General features: G+C 39.1%; 1 protein-coding gene and 1 long non-coding RNA gene across 16 annotated transcripts in view; one reads left to right on the top strand and one right to left on the bottom strand.

Moving 5' to 3' along the window:
- LOC127415646 (MAP/microtubule affinity-regulating kinase 3-like) overlaps positions 1–15,414 on the bottom strand; it is a 102,243-nt gene that overhangs the window by 12,912 nt on the left and 73,917 nt on the right. For 11 of the 15 annotated variants that reach the window (XR_007892969.1, XR_007892970.1, XM_051654430.1 and 8 more), the window contains 7 exons: positions 12,770–12,910; positions 12,061–12,160; positions 7,491–7,603; positions 7,035–7,185; positions 6,276–6,487; positions 5,875–5,978; positions 1,839–2,108 (listed from right to left, as the gene is read on the bottom strand). Coding sequence is in view for 13 of the 15 variants with exons in the window: in XM_051654430.1 (XP_051510390.1) it covers positions 1,839–2,108; positions 5,875–5,978; positions 6,276–6,487; positions 7,035–7,185; positions 7,491–7,603; positions 12,061–12,160; positions 12,770–12,910 (1,091 nt within the window). In the remaining 2 variants the exon portion in view is untranslated. Of the gene's footprint in view, positions 1–1,838; positions 2,109–2,856; positions 3,037–5,874; positions 5,979–6,275; positions 6,488–7,034; positions 7,186–7,490; positions 7,604–12,060; positions 12,161–12,769; positions 12,911–15,414 lie in introns of all 15 variants that reach the window. The other 4 variants (XM_051654431.1, XM_051654444.1, XM_051654436.1 and 1 more) reach the window with 2 other exon arrangements.
- The window catches only part of LOC127415704 (uncharacterized), a 32,307-nt gene that overhangs the window by 8,082 nt on the left and 8,811 nt on the right, over positions 1–15,414 (top strand). The window lies entirely within an intron of this gene.

The raw sequence follows: 15,414 nt of genomic DNA, 5'->3' as shown, positions 1-15,414 counted from the left end.
ATTACAATTTGAAAAACTTCTTAAACTACTTCAAAGAGTTTTCATAAAAAAAATCCTCCGTGTGCAGCAATGACAGCTTTGCAGATCCTTGGCATTCTAGCTGTCAGTTTGTCCAGATACTCAGGTGACATTTCACCCCAAACTTCCTGTAGCACTTGCCATAGATGTGGCTGTTTTGTCGGGCACTTCTCACACACCTTACATTCTAGCTGATCCCACAAAAGCCCAATGGGGTTAAGATCCATAACACTCTTTTCCAATTATCTGTTGTCCAATGTCTGTGTTTCTTTGCACACTCTAACCGTTTCTTTTTGTTTTTCTGTTTCAAAAGTGGCTTTTTCTTTGCCATTCTTCCCATAAGGCCAGCACCCCTGAGTCTTCTCTTTACTGTTGTACATGAAACTGGTGTTGAGCGGGTAGAATTCAATGAAGCTGTCAGCTGAGGACATGTGAGGTGTCTATTTCTCAAACTAGAGACTCTGATGTACTTATCCTCTTGTTTAGTTGCACATCTGGGCCTTCCACATCTCTTTCTGTCCTTGTTAGAGCCAGTTGTCCTGTGTCTTTGAAGACTGTAGTGTACACCTTTGTATGAAATCTTCAGTTTTATGGCAATTTCAAGCATTGTATAGCCTTGATTCCCCAAAACAATGACTGACTGATGAGTTTCTAGAGAAAGCGGTTTCTTTTTTGCCATTTTTGCCATAATATTGTCCTTAAGACATGTCAGTCTATTGCATACTATGGCAACTCAAAAACAAACACAAAGACAATGTTAAGCTTCATTAAACGAACCAAATAGCTTTCAACTGTGTTTGATATAATGGCAAGTGATTTTCTAGTACCAAATTAGCAATTTAGCATGATTACTCAAGGATAAGGTGTTGGAGTGATGGCTGCTGGAAATGGAGCCTGTCTAGATTTGATCAAAAATGACTTCTTTCAAATAATGATGGTGCTGTTTTTTACATCAGTAATGTCCTGACTATACTTTGTGATCAGTTGAATGCCACTTTGGTGAATTAAAGTACCAATTTCCTTCCGAAACAACAAAATCTGTACATTATTCCAAACGTTTGGCCACCAGTGCATATAAAATTAAATTTGTAATATTTAAATAAAAAAATCTTGCAGTATTTTGATATTGTCATATGGTAAAAAGGAATGCATTACAATAATGACAAGCACTATTAAAAATAATTATATGAAGAAAAAAATATATATATATTAAAATGTCTGGATGCATTACAGGCATGAGAATTTTGGAGGAAATGTCTTAATTGTCATGAAAAATAAAACAATTAAATTAAATTTGTCAAATGCAAAAAAAATCTTAATGGTAAAAAGACAGACTTCATCTATGCAAAATATGATTTCTTATGTATTTTTTATTTTGGGCTGAAATGTGACCTGGACATGTTATTGTGACATTCACCTTGTCATGAAAATTGATCACTTGAAAAAAAATCACAGCACTGATCTAAAAGACCATAAGAGAAGGTAAACAAACTAACAAAATCTTTTTTTGCAGGCCATGTTAACACAAAAAATAAATAAAAACCCTTTCAAGTCTTTGAAAGGGGCTAGCAAGTGGCAAACGTGTTGTAAGCGGGGCATAAAGGGGACAATTTACCACTATGCACATCATAACTTGGAGATAGTATCGACTGCTACTGGTTCTAACGTCCTTTTATGTTACATTTCGAAATACGACTTCATTCATCTTGCCTTATTCTTATTCTACTGACAATTGAGAACTTTGTGAGGATAATTACTCCGAGGGACTTTCTGATGTGTAAGTTTCTTTTGTGTTTTCAGAGTGTTGAGTATTTGTTTACCTCCGTGTTAGCTTGGACGTGAGTTTTGTGAAGAGGTTTGTGGATCCACGGCTCCGGGACTGCGAGAGAGGCGTAGCATCATGTGATAAGGTGGGAGAGGCAGGGGGTCCGTTATAAGTGGCCGTGCGTCGCTCCCTCAGCTGGCCTCCGTGGAAAGTGCTGCGGCTAAGTGTGCCTCGTGGGAAACGCAGGCGATCTGGGGGAGTTGCGCTACTAATGCTGTGGGTGGAGGAACCAGGGTTCTGCTGACTTGTTGGAGCCACGTTCGTACTGAAGAGTGAAAGAGGGGGAGATTCAAAAAGAAAGTCAAAAAGAAAAAATAACAATATAGGAATTGGTTCAGTGGTTACATGTAGAATGTTAATGGTTTATAGTCACAAAAATGTGACAATAAATTAGTCTTTCACTAGGTACATCTTAAACCATTCAAGATTCTAAGGGTGCTCAGGATTTGTTCACAGTACCATCAAGACATTTACCATTATAGTTCTCATTCAGTTTAAATACACAAAGACTCCCCTCATCTTTCTTTGCAACAGTCGACCCTTAATCATTCAATCAGGCACTTGATAGTCCACACCTGGGTATAATGGGAACTCAAAATTGCCATCATACAAACATCTACAATATACTTATAAAAACAGTGATTTGACCTCATTTTTAAACAAAATCCTTAATCTGTGTGCAGACAATTATTGTAACCATTAAACATTTCAACAGTAAAATGCAGCTAGTGCTTTGACTAGGTTAATACGAGTTTATTTCCTATATTAGTGGATTTAGACACAAGAAGTCAGTATTAACGGTTTTAGTGGGAAGATGCAGAAAATAAATCCATAAATGAACATCAACAGGTCGTTCCTGATTGGCTGAGACACTAGTGGGATGTGGGTGGGGCCCCTTGGGATGAGACGAGGGGGGCATGAAATCAAAGACGCAGACAGCAGAGAGGTCAGAGGATGTTAAATAGAAGTCGAGCAAGGAGAGACACTATAGACAGACGCTAAACTCTTTTTACTTGGGCCTGAAGAGGTCAGTGGCGCCATCGGTAGGTGGCAGGGTGGCGCAGCAGGTGTGTCCAGATGGAGAGAGGGAGGTGGCTTTTTGGTGGCGCAGACGGACTGAGGCTGACGAGGCAGCGAGAGTCGCCACTTTCGCCGTCGGACTTGTGCTGACACATCCTGACATTTCACTCAGGCTGGTCAACGGCAGGCGGGCAAATAAACAGCAGTTGGATAGATCAGTCATAGTTTGTTCATACCAGCAAAGGAGAGTAAATAAGATGAGCAGAGAAAAAGCAAAGAAGAGAGAGAAAGTGATATGAGATATCGATGTGCCACCATGGTCGACTAGTCAACCAACAACCGACTAGCCGATTAGTGAGGTCGACTAGTTTATCTAGATTATTTCCTATTTAATTTCTTCGGTTTTTATATTTTAAGGCCTACATCTCAATACAATGAATAAAATTCGATAAAAAAAGAGTCAACAACGAATTTCATTGTTGATTAGTTGGTTCTGCACGATATACACAGTGAACCTTCATTAGTGAAATCACTTTGCAGTTGTGAAAATTTCCTATTTCCATTCTACTGCAGTGGTCAACTCAAAATGTATTTCAACTTTACACTGTAACTTTTATATTTTTTAACCATTGTTACACACAATGTCTAGCCTACATTATACAGACTTCAATTTGCACATCATTTGAAGGATAGCATTGGGCATGTTTAAATATGCAATTAATCAATCAAAGAAATAATCGACAGATTAATCAGTTACCAAAATAATTGTTAGTTGTTCATCGGCAGTGCTTTAATTAGCATGCCATGCTTAGCTGTTAGACAGTTTCATGATAAAACGGTCTTGGAACAGTTTTTGTTGAAAAAAATGGTCCAACTATTAAAAACTGGTCTCACGACCCCTGCATTCTTTCCCATTACTTTACGTTCTGTTTATTATTTTTTTAAAATAAAAATGCACCTTATGTAAACAATACCTGAGAAATATATCCGATCAGATCAGGTGAACCCAAAATAAACCAAATTATACAGAGCGTCTTTAAGACCGACCAGTCGACAAATGCAGCTAACCCACAGACCAGTCTATTTTGAAAATATGATTAAGTTCAGGCATAAAAGTCTACATGGCACAAGTTGATAGGTTCTTTGAACTTGATGTCTTTTAGCCCAGGGTTTCCCAAATGGGGATTTGCGAACCCCTGGGAGTTTGTGAGGGAACTCCAGGGGGTTCGTGAGAGTGTAGAGGTAGCGTATGAAAATATTTGCATAATTTACCCATTTTTAAAAACATTGACAGATGATTCAAAATGTTGTCCGTTATTTGACAATTAAAAAAACTAGAATGAACACAACTTAAACCAAGCACGTCAATCCTTCTTTTAACCAACCTTGTGTACTATGGCTTCAGTGCCACTTTCTTACCGTTGATGGTATGAGAGCATGTGTGAACAAAAGTTTTTGCAGATAGTTAATAGAACGTTGAGAGCACACACTCTCTATCTCCCTGTGCGCTGCATGTGTGAGAGAGAAAGTGCGCACTGTCATGCAACTGACTGATGGTGAGAAAATGGCACTTTTTAATGCAAAAGTAAATTACGTGCTACTCTCCAAACAAAGTTATGATGTAACATAAGTACTTTCATTATCAGCAACGCAATCATGTTTTAAAAGTAGCCTAATCTTCATTGCCCTGTAGTCCTGAAAAGCAACTGTGATTGTAGTGCAATCTCTGATTGGGATAGAAAAGCCAATAGCAAATACAATAAAATAAAATGTATAAATATTTTAAGAACAATAGAAGTCAAAGTTTCATTAAAATATAATGATAATAAGAAAAATAAAGTGCAAAGATTTAAAATGTATTATATTTCGAAAGGTTAACATTACTTAAAATATCAGGGGGTACTTCAAGTAATTCATTTAGGTGACAAAAAATGTTGGGAACCCTTGTGTTAGCCAATCAGCTCGCTCACGTATGATATGTCAAGCCAATTGGCTCACATAGTGTAAGCTGATAGGTCCTTTCCATGAAATCGGGTAGCCAATAAACTTGCATACTTTCCCTTTGCCTAAAATTTAAATTTGCTCAGTTTGCAGGTAAGCCGGTTTCACTGCAGCGAGCTATGAGAGTTTTATCTGAAACCCTCCTCCTCCCCAGTGCCACTTGTCTAGATCTGCTACATGGGAACTGTATTTATGTCTAATTGTGCAGCAACATGTCATACATGCTTGATGCAGCATGTCTTTTGTTTTTCTAATTGTGTAGCAGCATGTTCACATGCTTAACTCATCATGTCTGTGTTTGTTCTAGCACTAGCAAGTCTCCATACTTGGTCTGCAGAAGCAGCAGCATAGCAGATCTAGCATGCCAAGCAATATCGTACATTAACATGCTTAATTTTTCAGAGAGTTGCCATGACTGATATGCAGTTTTGCACATAGTTAATATGGAATTCAGATCCTGGCCTCTATCGTGTCCTTTGTGGTCGGCAAGATTAAGAGGTCAAGTGTGGCAGACTGGCACAGCAGGGATGCCCATCTTTTGTGTGAGATGTAATTGGCACGAGTCAGCAGGACAGAGCCCTTTATGTGGATGAAGGTCCTGAACTCAAAAGTGTGTAATGTGAAAATTCTAAATGAATTCAGAATGCTTGTTCAGATCATGACTTATTATACCTGTAGGTGTCATTTTTTCAATCTCTAGTTCAACAGATCTTCCTCCAGTAAATGCATATATCAACCTATTCATTAACATTTAAACAAAACCATTACAATTGCATGGGCTGAAATAATTCCCTCCCACTTAGTGGTTACCACCATTATGATTGATGCTGAGTATTTCAGTTTGCTGGAAAAATTCTAGAAGTGAATGGTCATTAGAAGACAACCATTGTAAAATTATTCTGCTTATATATTATGTTCATTAATGCATATAAAACAGTCCAACAGTGGGTTTGGTGATGGAGGGAGAGTCACAACCTTCGACCTGAGAAAGGCAAGTTCTCGGGGCTCACCTGTTCTCTTTGCCATTCTGGATGACGGAGTGGCGGTCCGTGGCGTTCCTCTCACTACAAACATACGTGTTTCTTCTGGTCATACTGCTTGACACAGAATTGCTCTGTGGAAATACAGATTCCGCCGTTGTGGTGTGAGTTTTGTCCATTGCTTAATTAACTGGATTTTGAAACAATGGCAGACAATAAATTTGAATTAACAAACAATTTTAAAAGATTAGATTTTTCTCCAATGGAACATTGAATAAGCTGACAAAACATCGATAAATGTGTTTACATGCGTAAACTGTGTATGAACTTTTCCTGAAGGGAGGACACAGTTTAATTGTGAAGATTTTAAACATTATAAAAGCCTTGATACATCACAATTCTTGTTTCCATCCTGCGTGCGGCTTACGTACCCCAGGGGCACCGGTGCTCTTTTTGCGGTCAGGAATGTCAGCCTTGTTTGGGTTGTTGGCGTTGCCCAGCATCGGGCTCGGCGGGGCCATTCCGCGGCTTCCTGATGAGCTGGACTTTCGTGCCTGTGCAGTACCCTCCTCTTTATGGTCACTCTCTGCAGAAGTTGTCTGACTTCTCCTGGGGTAGCCCACTGAGGGAACGGTTGGTCCAGCTGTAAATGAAGAAACAAAGTAGGAAAGAATAAATATCAGTAAGGCCTCAAGACCAAGCAGTGTCAGAAATTAACTTTTCCATTCCATTATATTCTTCCGTGGAACACAAAAGTTGATGCTAATCCTTGCTGAATACAATGAATGTGAATCGTGTATGAGACTGTCAGTCCCTAACATTTGGCCAAACAACAGCTTTTCTGTTACACTGAAGAAAGTAAGTCATACTGGATTGGAACAACATGAGGGTGAGTAAATAATTACTGAATTATCCCTTTTATGACAAATACTTTAATTGAATCAATTAATTAATATACATTCTCAATTTGAATAATAAGATCTTATATTTTATGCATTAAGAAAATATACCTAGGTCTAGAATAGAATACATAGAAATATATCAGATGTTACAAATAAACAGAAATGAATTAATTACAGGGACATTTTTCCACCACATTTGGAATTTTCAGGGCATTATCATCACTTTTGGTGCACATTTCTGACCTTGGTAAATAGTAAAGATTAAAAAAAAAAAAACAGGGTGCTCACCCTGGTCACTATAACGCCGCTGTTTCTGATTGGAGGAGATGTTCCTTTGGACTTTGAGGTGAGATGGAGACTGGCCATTATTGTTTTCACTGTTGGGTCTGGCCTTGGCTAAAGACAGATTACTGCTGGAGCTGGAATCACTCACCTCCAACTGTAAAAAACAAACTTTTGTGAGAACTTAATGAAGCAGCCTGGTACCTTGTAAACAACTTTCTTTCCCGGTCGTCTGATAAAAACCTGTGCACCATGACTAACTTGAACTGTGAAAGCCAGCCAGACTTGCCATTTATGTGGGCAATATACATCAAAGGGTCTGTGAAGGGTATAAGGTACTCAGATCACCCTGCAAACATATCCATTTCAGACATGCTCTCCCTGAAGTTACAGCAGATGCTATATCTCAAGTCACTTCAAGCCTTGCACCCAAACAAAAACCTTTCCTTTGAAAAGACTCACCTCTGTGGACTTCCTCCCCAACAGCAGGTAGGTAGCAGTGATTTCGTCGTACTTCATCCTGGTTAGAGATTCGTGGATCTCTTCCCGAGAGTAACCCATTCCCACCATGATATCTGAAATAATGAACCATATTTAGATTGATTAAAAACTGATCAACATAGGGATACTGTTACCAGCTAGCTGGAGTCAAAATTAGTGCTTGGCCATAAGGGTTTTTCAATGGATGATTGCCAGGAAGGGCAGCAGAAGACCAATATAATGCCAAAAGGATAATTCCATGTCACATGAACCACATTTCAGATACTCAGAAACTATATGATTTACATTCTCCCAGACACTTTTAGGACAGAAAAAGAATAAGAAAATCAGTACAGGGGCCTGGGTAGCTCAGTGAGTATTGACGCTGCCTACCACCCCTGGAGACATGAGTTCAAACCCAGGGCGTGCTGAGTGACTCCAGCCAGGTCTCTTAAGCAACCAAACTGCCCTGGTTGCTAGGGAGGGTAGAGTCACATGGGGTAACCTCCTCGTGGTCGCTACAATGTGTGGTTCTCGCTCTCCGTGGGTGCGTGATGAGTTGTGCGTGGATGCCGCGGAGAATAGCGTGGGCCTCCACACGCGCAACGTTTCCGCGGTAACGCGCTCAACAAACCACGTGATAAGATGCACGGATTGACGGTCTCAGACGCAGAGGCAACTGAGATTCGTCCTCCGCCACCTGGATTGAGATGAGTCACTACACCACCACGTGGAATTAGAGTGCATTGGGCATTCCAAATTGGGGAGAAAAAAGAAAAGAAAAGAAAATCAGCACAAATGCAACAGGGTTTAAGCATCTTTGGTGCTTGGACCCCTAATGATGCATTCAAGAGCTTTGCAGACATACATTTCTGGAATCCCATAACTAGATATAGGTATTGCAAGAGCCACATGTCACTTATTCTTAAAAATACGTTTTTGAAATTGATGACTTGGACCAAATAATAAAGAAAAGCAGCCAATAAGTGCCCAACATAGATGGGAACTCCTTCAATACTGTTTAAAAAGCATCCCAGGGTGATACCTCAAGAAGTTGGTTGAGAAAATGTCAAGAGTACATTTCTGCAAATTCTAGGCAAAGGGTGACTATTTTGAAGATGCTAAAATATAAACACAGTTTTGATTTATTTTGGATTTTGTTTAGCCTCAACATAATTCCCATAGTGTTTATGTTACTCCATAGTTTTGATGACTTTACTATTATTCTAAAATGTGAAGAAAAAAATTTTGTAATAAAGAATAAGTGTTATATATATATATATATATATATATATATATATATATATATATATTTTTTTTTTTTTTTTACAGCATTTATTAAGCTTTGTTAATGTTAGTTAATAGAAATAAAATTTTTCATATAATGCAACAATGGGTGCTGAAGTCAGCTGATTTTAGTAACAGACCTACCTATCTTGGTATAAAAATAAAATAATAAAGAAAGTCAGTCACCTTTCTATGGTTACCTTTGCAACTCAATCAATGGCACCTTTCTTTAGTTATTTTTTGACCTGTAGATTTGCTCCAAATCTTAGGCTAAAATTTTCATTTTGACCCCCTTTACAAAATAATTAATTACTAAGTAAATACTGATCCATGACATATAATATTTTTAAATATATTAACCAGTTTAATATATGGCAAATATTTTGGTCCATCACTAGTTGGATTTTTGTTGCAGACCACGTACACCCCTTCATGGCAACGGTATTCCCTGATGGCAGTGGCCTCTTTCAGCAGGATGATGCACCCTGCCACACTGCAAACATTGTTCAGGAATGGTTTGAGGAACATGACAAAGAGTTCAAGGTGTTGACTTGGCCTCCAAATTCCCCAGATCTCAATCCGATTGAGTATCTGTGGGATGTGCTGGACCAACAAGTCTGTTTCATGGAGGCTCCATATCGCAACTTACTGGACTTAAAGGATCTGCTGCTAATATCTTGGTGCCAGATACCACAGGACACCTTCAGAGGTCTTGTGGAGTCCATGCCTCGACGGGTCAGATCTGTTTTGGTAGCACGAGGGGGACCTACATGATATTAGGCAAGTGGTTTTAATGTTGTGACTGATTGGTGTATATCTTGGACTCTCCTGTGAACCATCAAGTCTTTGCTCACCCCCCTTAAAACTTTGTTTTAGGGAACAGAAAGCATCTTATTACATCTGTACATTTGGATTGTTTCGTCGATACACACAAAAACAGATGGAGTTCAGTCAAACTAATTATCAACTAAACAGTTAAAGCCGATTTGTGACATTTCTGCGGCACTAGCAACACCAGTCAGAAATTATCACTGTTTTCAAACAGATTCCAGAAAACTCTTCCCTCCCCCATCTTCCATTGGTTGTACAAACAGAGCTTCCTGCCCCAAACTTACACTATTGGTTGAGCAAATATTGCTGTGTTGGGATGCTCAAACAAATAGAGACATGTTCTGATAGAACCACAGAGCCACAGTGTTACAATCAACCTACAAATGGCTTACTTATTGTTGACTCTGCATATTGACTTAGGATATGACAAAGAATATTTAAAATTTAGAAATAAAAAAATTACACATATCAGCTTTAATACACAACAAACCCATACTGTACTGTCTCTTCAGTCTTTGTTTTTCTGGAAAAAAAAGGTCTCATTGGGAAGTTTCACATTTAAAAGGAAGTTCTGCTTTTTTGTTTTCAAAACAATATTGTGGAAACTGTGGTATGCTTAATGTGATCATCTGACCCTGAAGCTACAGTTGTTGACTCTGCCACGTAGTGGTTCGCATTAAAAATCTGCGACAGCAGCCTGAGGTACGGAACAAAAACAAAGAGATTCCTTCTATTATCTGACATGTTTATGTGAACGATTAACACTAAAGCCTGGTTTATGCTTTGGAAAAAGCCAAACTTTTTTCTCTTGGGCAAACAAACGCACCCTCTGCGAACAAAGCTGGTGTATATACTTAAGCTTCAGGGTTATGCCACGGTGTTTAACGTACTGTTCCAGCCACAAGTTAAGCCAATAATGCAGTTTTTTTCTCTCCTTGGACTGCCACTTTTAACGCCGTGTCACTTCTTTGCTTTATTAAACTTGTCACGGCCCCTTGCACTTCTAAAAACTCCAACCTCTCTCTACACATTTGTCGTGGCCATGCTGTCTTTGTAGAGTTTGTGTTGCATATATTGCAAAAAAAAAAAAAAAGTAGTAAACTTTTGCGCAATCTCTGAGAGACGGGCTTCAACGTTATCCCTTTTTCCTACAATAACCTAGGTAATAACTCGATTGTAAATAAAAAAACGTTACGTGCAAACCACACTCACGATTAGATTTAACCAATCATCAATGCTCTATGACCAGCCGAGTTCTCCTAGGTCAAGAATTTCAGAGATGTGCGCGAACAGGAGAAATATCACCAAACGAACACATTGGCAGAACATAAATGCCACTGCATTTCGACATAATCTGAAGCATAAACTAAGCAAAGCCTGTTCACCCAGGAAGTATAAATTAGCCTTAACAGCCCACATAGTGTGGCAAAAAATGAATAAACCTGCAGAGACAGCGTAATCAATACGGAATCTGTTTTAGAATAGACTAAAAATGTAGAATATTTATCGCCACATGACTATGCGATGTCGGCATAGAACAGCCTCATGAACTTATTACAGGGACAATGACCCAAGAGCAGGGTTACTCACTCAAGTTCACCTGGGAAGCTCCTATGTAAATCAAAGCACCTTTATTAGTTTGTTCACGTGCGTTTAATTAGAGTCAAAATTAAACTAGAAATATGGCTTTCGTGGGATGTGACTTACTACATTGGGGATCAAACCTACAACCTTCCGGTTATCAACCTTGAGTGTTAAAGGAATATTCTGGGTTCAATACAAGTTAAGCTCAATCGACAGCATTTGTGGCATAATGTTGATTACCACAAAAAATTTTAGACTTGTCCCTACTTAAAAAAGCAAAAAAAGCAAAATCTGGGTTACAGTGAGACACTCACAATGGAAGTGAATAGGACCAATCCATAAACGTTAAAATACTCATCGTTTCAAAAGTAAAGCCACAAGATGTAAACAATATACACTGATCAGCCACAACATTAAAACCACCTGCCTAATATTGTGTAGGTCCTCCTCGTGCCACCAAATCAGCGCCGACCCGCAACTCAGAATAGCATTTTGAGATGATATTCTTCTCACCAATATTGTACAGAGCGGTTATCTGAGTTACCATAGACTTTGTCAGTTCGAGCCAGTCTGGCCATTTTCTGCTGACCTCTCTCATCAACAAGGCATTTCTGCCCACAGAACTGCCGCTCACTGGATGTTTTTTTGTTTTTGGCACCATTCAGAGTAAATTCTAGAGTCTGTTCCAGGAGATCATCAGTTACAGACATAATCATACCAGCCCATCTGAACCCAACTATCATGCCACTGTCCAAATCACTGAGATCACAAATTTTCCCCATTCTGATGGTTGATGTGAACATTAGAGAAGAATTAGAGATGACAAAAATAGTGCGTGTTGATTCCATACCAATTCTCTTCTGGTCTGAGATGTCGAGTTCCGGCTCCATAAAGGGTTTGAGCTCGTCCTCCTCACAGCCCGCGTTAATCCACCGATCCTTCATGATTTGCTAAAACAGACATACACAGGGTTGAAGGAGAGGTTCTGCTCATCTGCTGGATCATAAATATGCATGATTATGCAGGAAACAAAGTACACATTTGAAAGTAGGGCAACTGGAAATTTCTTTGGGGAAACTGACAACCAAAACGATCTGTTCCATAAAGGTGGATCAGCTCTTTGTTTCGCAATATCAATGCAATACATTAACATTGCCACATGGAATTTGCCTTGTGTTCTAACCATTCAAAGGACTTCAATGGACAATGGACCGGCTGCTCAAATAAAAAGCAATATTTTAAAAGTGCCTCAGAAACAGTGTTTAAATTTTTAAAGGCAAATAACCTGTATGTATTGCCCCCTAACACTGGGAGTGCCATTTCCCTGGGCCTCTGGGAGTTCGGCGTGTAAGTTGAAAAAGGGGTGTGTCTGCAAATGAGCTTTTAGACTCATGTTAAATTAATGAGGATAGAGAGAGCATGCTGCGATGAAAGAGTGCTCCCAGGGCAAGGGTTGTGATGGAGGGAGAAAAGAGGAAAAGTGAAAGGACGGCAGATGCTTGGTTGTGTTTGTGTGGGGAATGGGAGAGAGAGATTCTCGTATGTCAATGTATGCTTACATTTTCACCACGTCCTCTCACCTCGAGTGTGCCCCGCTTGATGGGGTTCAGCACCAGAAAGCGTTTCAAGAGGTTCTCGCAATCAGTGGACATGTAGAAAGGGATGCGATACTTGCCCCTCAGTACACGCTCTCGAAGTTCCTGTAGGGTATTTATAAGTACAAAAAAACAATGGTTAAAATATATATATATATATTTTTTAAATGTCTCCAGAAAACAAGAGGGACTACAAATTATTATAAAATGAATAGCTTTGACAAAATAAATAAATAAATAAATAAATTCTGAGATGATATTCTTCTCACCACAATTGTACAGAGCGGTTATCTGAGTTACCATAGACTTTGTCAATTCAAACCAGTCTGGCCATTCTCTGTTGACCTCTCTCATCATCAAGACATTTCCATCCACAGAACTGCCGCTCAATGGATGTTTATTGTTTTTGGCACCATTCGGAGTAAATTCTAGAGACTGTTGTGTGTGAAAATCCAGGAGATCAGCAGTTACAGAAATACTCAAACCAGCCCATCTGGCACCAACAATCATCCATGCGATTATCTAATCAGCCAATTGTGTGGCAGCAGTTCATAAAATCGTGCAAATACGGGTCAGGAGCTTCAGTTAATATTCACATCAACCATCAGAATGGGGGAAAAAAAATTTGATCTCAGTGATTTGGACCATGGCATAATTGTTAGTGCCAGATGGGCTGGTTTTAGTATGTCTGTAACTGCTGAACTCCTGAGATTTTCACACAAAGGAGATTTATCGCTAAAATAAAACACTTTCTTTCCCAAAAGATTCACTCACTTATTACATCAAGGTTAGACTATTGTAACTCGTTGTACATTGGTCTGCCCAAACTGCGTTATCCCGCATACAGCTAGTTCAAAACGCAGCATCTAGGCTTTTAACAGAGTCAAGAAAGAGGGATCACATTTCCCCAGTTTTAGCATCTCTACACTGGCTTCCTGTTTTTTTTTACCCAATTTGGAATGCCCAATTCCCAGTGCGCTTTTAAGTCCTCGTGGTTGCGTAGTGATTCGCCTCAATCATTCAAAGGATGAATCCCAGTTGCCTCCGCGTCTGAGACCATCAACCCGTGCATCTTATCACGTGGCTTGTTGAGCACGTTGCCATGGAGACATGGCGCACGTGGAGGCTTCACGCCACCCACCGCGGCATCCGCACTCAACTCACCACATGCCCCACTGAGAACGAACCACATTATAGTGACCACGAGGAGGTTACCCCATGTGACTCTACCCTCCCTAGCAATCGGGCCAATTTGGTTGCTTAGGAGACATGGCTGGAGTCACTCAGCACGCCCTGGATTCGAACTAGCGAACTCCAGGGGTGGTAGCCAGCGTCTTTTACCACTGAGCTACCCAGGCCCCACACACTGGCTTCCTGTGAAATTCAGGGTCGATTTTATAATTCAGATTTTTGTCTACAAGGCACTATCTGGTTTCGTGCCCCAATATATCAGTGATCTTCTACACACTTACTCCCCCACCAGAGCACTCAGGTCTTCTGACCAACTTTTATTGAGGGTTCCTAGTTGCCGCTATAGATCTAAGGGTGACCGTGCCTTCTCTGTGATAGGTCCTAATCTATGGAATAGTCTCCCTTTCCATGCGAGGTCAGCTTCATCATTAGCCATTTTTAAATCTTCTTTAAAAACATATTTTTATTCTTTGGCTTTAGAATAGATCATTGAATAGTTTTAAATGGATAATACATGTTGTTATATTTAAATGTTTTTATTTATTTTATATTTTATATTTAACTTTAAATCAATCTGTTTTTATATCACTCTGTCATTTTGTTTGTTTGATCTGTAAAACACTTTGGGTCAACTTCTGTTGTTTTTAAATGTGCTCTATAAATATAGGTTGACTTGACTTGAAACAACAGTGTCTAGAATTTACTCCGATTGGTGCCAAAAACAAAAACCTCCAGTGAGCGGCAGTTCTGTGGACGGAAATGCCTTGTTGATGAGAGAGGTCAACCGAGAATGGTCAGACTGGTTCGAACTGACAAAGTCTATGGTAACTCGGATAACCGTTCTGTACAATTGTGGTGAGAAGAATATAATTTCAGAATGCTATTCTGAGATGCGGGTTGGCGCTGTTTTGGCGGCACGAGGGGGACCTACATGATATTAGGCAGGTGGTTTTAATGTTGTGGCTGATCGTTGTATATATTGTGTGTGTATATATATTATTGTTTATTGTGATGTATTATTATTAAATAAAATTAATAAGATCTGTATAATGAAAAAAAAATCTAATTCTTTAAATCTATATCACAGTACAGAGAATCTAATGAGATTCGCCACTGAGAAAAATGGGAACTAAAAAAAAACCTCATGAAAATAATATTACAATCAAAAAATGTCAATGTGATAGTGGTCCTTAAATTTTTGCACACCATTAACAAAAAAAACCAAAAAAACAATAATATTACTTGCCGTAATATTATTAAATAACATTAATTACGATAAGATTGGTGTTTTTTTTTTATCATATTAATGTTGCCGCTGATTTATAAAAACAATAAGTTAAAACAGCCATGTGCTATGTCATGTTCTAATCAGGCGAGCATCATCCATTTTCAGCATCATGAAATTTGTCTATCTGCAC

This window comes from Myxocyprinus asiaticus, chromosome 25 (assembly GCF_019703515.2).
Source record: "Myxocyprinus asiaticus isolate MX2 ecotype Aquarium Trade chromosome 25, UBuf_Myxa_2, whole genome shotgun sequence".
Lineage (NCBI taxonomy): Eukaryota > Metazoa > Chordata > Actinopteri > Cypriniformes > Catostomidae > Myxocyprinus > Myxocyprinus asiaticus.
This window is presented reverse-complemented; position numbering and strand designations above follow the sequence as displayed.